We start from the raw sequence: 7,175 nt of genomic DNA, 5'->3' as shown, positions 1-7,175 counted from the left end.
TATGTTGTTTTCACATGGGGATAGGAGACCGGTGGCACTTCCTTATGGCAACTTACGTACACTCTCTCTTCCACCCACCACTACGGATTTAGAAATGCGTAAGAACGAGAGCACGTATTATTGCTTGGCAAATTCACTTTGTCAGAAATCTTGTTCTTCAATCTGAAAATATTTTAGCTGGGAGCTCAAACACATAGGCAGCGCATTTACAAATACACAAAATATTGCTCTAAAAATGTTTTCTCTTTGTTTTTTATTAATTACACATTTACATAACAGGTTTGATTATATTCATCCTCTATACAAAGGCTCAGAAATGGTCTACATTTTCTCAGAGAAACACCTAAATGTGAAGAACCAAGTAATGTCCCTCAAAACAGGGAAGGTTGTACTGGAGCAATTCCTTATGTGCAAAGTGTGTATTTTTGCTTATGTCTGATTATGGAGATACTTTTACCCAAAATAAATATTTTTCTTGGCTTACTCTCCAGAGTATCTCATATCAGTAAAACACTACCATATGCTTTATATGCATATAAGCACAGCAAAAGAAATCACTGCTTTCTCAAGCCACCCAAATCAGTCTCCTGAGACAGACTATCAAAGTAGGAGCTCAGTTGAGATGTGCTGAAATGTTCAAATTCCACCCTCCACCTACAGATGTTTGGTCACCTCTCACATTATCTGGTACGGGGTGGGTTCCTGCAGTTTGCGCTTCAGAAGAAATCCTCCCACGGTGAGGACGGCAGCTGCCAGCACCACGGCAGTCACAGCCAGAGGAACATGAGAGCTAGCAGCAGGCGCTGAGCTCTCAGACTCCCCTCTCCCCTGGGTGTTAGAGGCCAGATCTGTGCACAAGAGAGCAAATAGAGTGGTTTGCATTTGTTTACTGAGCTGGTTAATCTCAAAGTTAGCGAGGCAAAGATGAAATTGATATAAAATGCTGCAGTGTGTGTCTGATCAGAAAACAAATTGCTTTATCACACATTGTTTAACAAATGATCCCGTGGCCGTACCAAGCAAGTAAAGATTACGGCAAGAAATTATAAAGCAACTAAGAATTTATAATGATTACACTCTAAGACGATAAAGTGCTATTTCCTGACAGTAGAAACACCAGCTATAGGACACTGGGAAGCATTTTCAAGGGGACCTATAGATTGTTCACTAATAAATAAGAGATATGCAAGACAGGGACAGCATTGAAAATCTAATACAGATCCTGCAGATAGATGGGTTACATCTCATTTTTCTTCCAGAACTTAATCAATTGCCAATTGACACATGCAGAATAAATAGTTGATCTAAGATAAAAAGGAAATAGTCTGTAAACATTATGAAACAATTTTATATCCATTATGAAAAGAAAAATACCCATAATAATTATAGCAGAGTTGTGAATAAACCAGCAAAGGCATATTTCAGAACTAGATCTCTGAACTGATACGTAAAGACACAGCAACATAGAGAGTCCTACGTTAAATACAAATGGAAGTTATTTACCAATACCAGCATTTCTGTTCTCAGTGGGAGCCTCCTGAAGTTGAATAGGTCCAACAATAACACTCATTTTTTCCTGCGAAGATCCTGCATTCCTCTTGAACCTGTTAACACAGCCTTGATAGCAGCGAGAAGAATAGTCATTGTGCCTGCACACCTCCAGCTCACACTGCAGGAAGACTGACGGGTATCGTCCAACAAATGAAAATGCATTAAAGGCAAACCGACTGACATTTCTGTATGGTGCATAGTGAGTAGAGTAGGTAGAATCTTTGACACACCTATAGAGAGATATGAAAGTAACAGATTAGTTGTCTTAAATAGAAACACTATTACCCTATCTCTGTGCAATATGCTTCAGGTTCAGATATAAAACCAGAAGGTAAGAGTATAAGGGAACTCAAAAGGATTTTTTTTTTTAAGTATGTTTTTAGCAAGAGAAAATAAAAGGCAAAAACTTGTAGCAGTGCCAGTGTTTTCAATCAAAATAGATACATTTCATAACTCAACAAAGTTCTTGTAAACATGATTAGCTGAAAAATAACTAGTAGTTCTGATGTCTTCTGTGTTTAAGGTACAGGTGAGGACCTGTTCTGCATTTGCTAACAGGGTTACCTACAGGTTGTTGCAGAAGCAGAAAGGGCCTATTTCTACCCTGGAAGAATAAAATATTCTGATATACACCATCAGAGGCAAGCAGTAGCCTCTCTATTCCTTCGGTGTTTGTAGAGTACTGTGCTCAACACCTGTCCCAACTGTACCTTGCTCAACATTTGTCCCAACACTTGACAGATGTGAAACATTTCCACATTTCACAGAGTATGTTGCTACATTAACTTTCTTGTCACTGAGTTTCTCTATCAGTGACTCGTCTTTGCAATTACCCAAACTAGATCTTGGTCGTTCCAGATAAATTTAACAACCGTGAAATGATTTACCCACAGCTGTTACACCAGAATATTTCAAAGTTGTCATTAATTACTTTTTTTATCTCCAAAAATATTTCACTGTGCTCATTTGCCTAATAAAGACCTTACAGTCCTCACGGTTTATTTTAGACTGCAATGATATCCCAACACCCATATTTATAGACGGATATTATTGATTTGACATTCAGTCAATACATTTCCCTTTGACACAGTTCCATCATATATGAACAAAAATTAACTGGACAAATATCAGAATCTATTTGCTCCATCTCCTGCGAAAGTGTCCTGCTCACAAAGCTTAACGAATATGTATTTTTACAAATAAAACGAAAAATCAAAAGAAATCCCAACAAGAGGAAAACCTTTGTCATATTCACATAATGTGTGAAAAGGAAGCCATTTACTTGGCAGGCAATAGACACTGGGACATTTAAGCCTGATACAAGCCGTAACCTTCCAGCCTAGTGGTAGGTTACTACACTCCTACCTTGCTAAGGTTACCAATATCAACACCCTCCCAGGAGGCAGAAAGATTCAAATTCTATCAAGCACAGAAGGGAAATAAATTAGCATAGGCCTTTCCTTCCTAGAAGGAAATGGGACTCCAAGAGTCACACTTTTATGCTTCTATCTCCTTGTCTGTTTTGTGTCCCTTACAAGAGACCACAACTGTTTTATCAAAAGTCACATTTTGTAGCAAATCAAGCAGAATGTCCTAGATGTTTGGAATAGCAAGAAAAGTCCAAGGAATTTGCTTTCTTTTTGAACAGACTATGTTGTGTTCTAGTTATCATTATCTAGTTATCATTAACACTATTTGAATAACACTGTTGCAAAACAGCATGACAGAAGGCTCCCGCGAGCCTTCCAATACCTAAAGGGCTCTGTAGGAAAGCTGGGGAGGGACTTTTTGTCAGGGAATGCAATGATAGGACAAGGGGTAATGGCTTTAAACTAAAAGAGGGTATATTTAGATTAGATATAGGGACGAAATTCTTCACTCATCTATGTCAGAAACAAGTTCAGACCTCAGTGCTTTACTGCAAATTCTGAATAGAATTTCAATTATCATATGTAATTTTATTCAGGCTTTGCCAGAAAGTCTTTCTTAGAAGTATATTTGTATTGAGAATTGCAATCAGTGTACACTGGCACTAAATTACCTCTTTCATAAGTGAAGCACTTTAAGAACTGTGTACACAGATTTAAAAAAAATCCTAAGAAAGTTCTTACCCACTTCTGATTAATTCATAATTCAGTGTTGTAAAATTATTAGGATCAGGTGATGCCACACATGTATCCACGAACAACACCAGATTTGTGTCAGAGCTGTAAAGAGAAGCTTGAAGGAACAAATCCTGATTCAGGTCAACGTAGTAAGGAAAGTCATGCACTGGCCACAGGAACGATGAGGAATTGTAGAATGTCAGGTTCACATGGTATCTACTGTATTGGGTTTCAGTGACATTAACAACGTCATCAGCAATGTACATTACTTGCACCCAGGTGTTCTGTAGCATTTTGCAGTTAAAGTGCAAATGAAGGTCCTTTTGCCTCTTGATGATGGAATCAGAAATAGATGCTTTTATCACATTGGAATAGGTGATCGTTTCATTGTCGCCCTGTTCAACACATTAGATAAGTGCAAAATTAATACATGTAGTCATGTTCACACTGTGTAGTATAAACTTCTGTATGTGCCAGGTCCTCGTATTATTCAGAAATAACTTGCCACAGAATCACATAATCACAGAATGGTTGAGGTTGGAAGGAAGTCCAAACCACCTGCTCAAGCAGGGTCACCTAAAGCACATTGCACAGGATCACTCCACAACCTCTCTGGGCAACCTCTTACAGTACTCTGTCACCCTCACATTAAAGATGTTTTTCCTCATACGTCATACACAAAAACCCAAAGCACCCTGGATGGGATTGTTCACTCAGCTCTATCCTACATTTTCTTCTCACTCTGAAATAGATACAGAGACTACCTAATACTTGGGAAGGACAAGTAGGAATGATTAACAGACCTTAGCCTCCCAAAATGCATGCTTCTTATCTGTGTTTTGAATACCATTGGACCACAATGCGCCTTGTGGTTTTTGACAGTTTTCCACATGTCTACTAAATTTCTATGCCCAGACCTGGAGACCTCTCAAGACTACATTGATACCCACCTGTCTACGTGTACCACAGCTGTTGTATGGAATTTTGAATATAACCTGAGTCGATGTAATTGTTGGTTTACAAGAAGAATCAGACAAGCTGGTGCTCCACGGTGAGTAGCCCTGTGACTGGAGATAGCTTCTCTCTATAACTGCTTGCATGTATGTTGGCAAGCACACAAGGGCTAGTGAAGAAAACATATATTATTAGTGAATTCAGGTAATTGATAATGCTTACATGCTAAAACTTCACCAAATGCAAAAGCTACTACCATTTAGGGGAGAGAATTCATAAACCAGAACACTTGTTTTTACACTTTACACTTGGATATGAATAGTCTCTGACAAACCTCAGCAGCTCAAGATCCAATTTTGCCTTCATTGATAGATAAATGTTTAATGAAGCTGATATGGTGTAGGTAATAGCTCTGCTTGGAAAAGTTGGAGTAGAAAAATTCCAGATAGCCTTTCTAACCAATATTTCTATGATTCTATGAAAATTTGTCCACAAGGATTAAAGAAAAAAAAAAAAAAAAGTGCAAGTAATGAGGTGATAAGAAAGATAAGTTTAGACTGACCATCATAGAAAACATCTAAGGGCAACTAATTACATAGCTGAAGGTCTTTTTTAAAGTAAAAAGCAATTATTGTCTGAAAGTGATCAGTCAATAACTAGTTATGAAATTCAAGAAGGAATATCGTCTTTGTGGGAGTGGCTCAACAATGTTAACAAATACTTATCTGGCAAATAAAATCAGGGTATAAAAGCCTTTTAGCAAAGAAAACATTATTAAGTGAAGGAAACTTACTGGTATTCTGATCTGCTGGAAAGGTATGATACTCAGCATAAAACCCGCTACTTGAATATCTAGAGTCACTGTGAAACCTGATGGTCATTAGGTTTGAGGATGATGTGTAGGTAACGTTATAACCAGAACAAATTCTTTGAAGCAGAGAAGTATTGGGTGGCCCATCATAGATCTCAATATAGTCATTCTGGCATCCACCTTGCAACCTGAGGAAGCAACATGAATATAGGGTAAACACATTCGGTAAACTTCAGGTTTCAAGTGCTGAACAAACAATAAAATAAGATACTGCACTCACACAATTTCCAGATAATATTTAAAATTCCTTTATAAGTATTGGAAACACACTTGGGAACTGTGCTTTCAGTTGAGATTTGGGCCCTAATTATTGCCCAAGGAACAAGAAATTTACTTACTGAATCCTTCTAAATGTGAGCATAATGCGGAAATTATTCATCACTTGTATTTCCCACAAACAATTTGCATTATCTGGATAATTTGAAGGATAAAAAGGACTCTGAATTGTTCCGGAGGATCTTGACAATAAGCCACCACAAAAATATTTTCTAGCTGAAAAAAAAAAAAAAAAAAAAAAAAAAAAAAAAAAGATACAGATGTGATTGACATAGATTTGCCTATGAACAAATAAATATACGTTTTATGTACCCAAGCCATAGCAACTGTTGGTAAAGTCTCTAGAGAAACTGGATGGATATGCTCTTCTAACTGAGACTACAAGGGTGATTTAATCAAAGAATTCTGACTCTTCTGTGCTACTTTGAAGTTGGTGGACTTAACACATATATGTGTACAAGAGACAGAAAGAGACAATAGTGCAAATAATACAAGGTATAGAAAAGGTCAGAAACAAAATCAACAGAGGCTGAAATCTATCCCCAGAAGAAACTGAGTCATACAGGAGCAGTATGTAGGATTCAAGAAGGAAAAGTATTAATTATATGGAATAAATTAAAGAGTGTAATTACTACAATTCCGGCCTATGCATTAGTAATTAAAACAAATCAAAATATATGCAGACGAAAATAGTGAAAAACGCAAACACACATCAAGTAATTAAAACTGGAGTAGGAACAGGGTTTGAGGTATTTATACAACCACTAATCCGGGCTATTAAAAAGTGTACTCCAAAATCACAAGGGAGGAATATTATCTCTGAAGAGATACATCTTGAAGAACAAAGCACAGACTCTTGTGAAGCTTTCCACTCTCCATGGCTGCAGGCAAGGCACACGACAGCCCCAGGGGCAGCACCATAACCTGCCCTGGTGCGTGTGGCTTCCAGCACCATGTCTTTCCCATCCAAACCTGGCACTGGGCAGCATCAGACTGTCAAGCTGCTTGGGCTGCTAACCAATGCCTCCCGATAAGAACGCACAGAAAGGAGCCATGGGAGATGCAGACATACCTGGAGATGTGGTAGGATATGAGCTCGTTGTGGTTATTGCAGCTGCAGAGGAAGGAAGAGAAAGAAGCAAGTGAGGGACTTCGGGAGGAAGGAACATGACCAGGTTTTGCTCCCAGCAATGGTGAATTTGCTGCTGCCCAGTTGAACTGGTGATGCAGAGTGTGGGGGTCTAAGCACGGGCATCCAGAGTAGGAACAGAGCAAAATAGACATGGGAAATAAGGCTCTGAACCATCTCCACAACAGGCAAAGTAGGGGCACTTTAGGAAACCACGCCAGGACTGATGGAGGAAAACCAACGGTACCTGAGCAGACAACACCGGCGTCTTCGTGGTGGCCACAGTTAT

At 38.6% G+C, this 7,175-nt stretch overlaps 1 protein-coding gene across 1 annotated transcript in view; it reads right to left on the bottom strand.

Moving 5' to 3' along the window:
* Positions 1-553: 553 nt before the first annotated feature.
* Positions 554-7,175, bottom strand: part of LOC118169119 (deleted in malignant brain tumors 1 protein-like) — an 8,893-nt gene continuing 2,271 nt past the window's right edge. The window contains exons 4-10 of the mRNA XM_035330113.1: positions 6,830-6,871; positions 5,820-5,973; positions 5,404-5,609; positions 4,607-4,779; positions 3,663-4,051; positions 1,504-1,781; positions 554-848 (exon numbers count right to left, since the gene is read on the bottom strand). Of these exons, the coding sequence (XP_035186004.1) occupies positions 676-848; positions 1,504-1,781; positions 3,663-4,051; positions 4,607-4,779; positions 5,404-5,609; positions 5,820-5,973; positions 6,830-6,871 (1,415 nt within the window). The 3' untranslated portion in view covers positions 554-675. The remainder of the gene's footprint in view (positions 849-1,503; positions 1,782-3,662; positions 4,052-4,606; positions 4,780-5,403; positions 5,610-5,819; positions 5,974-6,829; positions 6,872-7,175) is intronic.

This window comes from Oxyura jamaicensis, chromosome 6 (genome assembly GCF_011077185.1).
Source record: "Oxyura jamaicensis isolate SHBP4307 breed ruddy duck chromosome 6, BPBGC_Ojam_1.0, whole genome shotgun sequence".
NCBI lineage: Eukaryota > Metazoa > Chordata > Aves > Anseriformes > Anatidae > Oxyura > Oxyura jamaicensis.
This window is presented reverse-complemented; position numbering and strand designations above follow the sequence as displayed.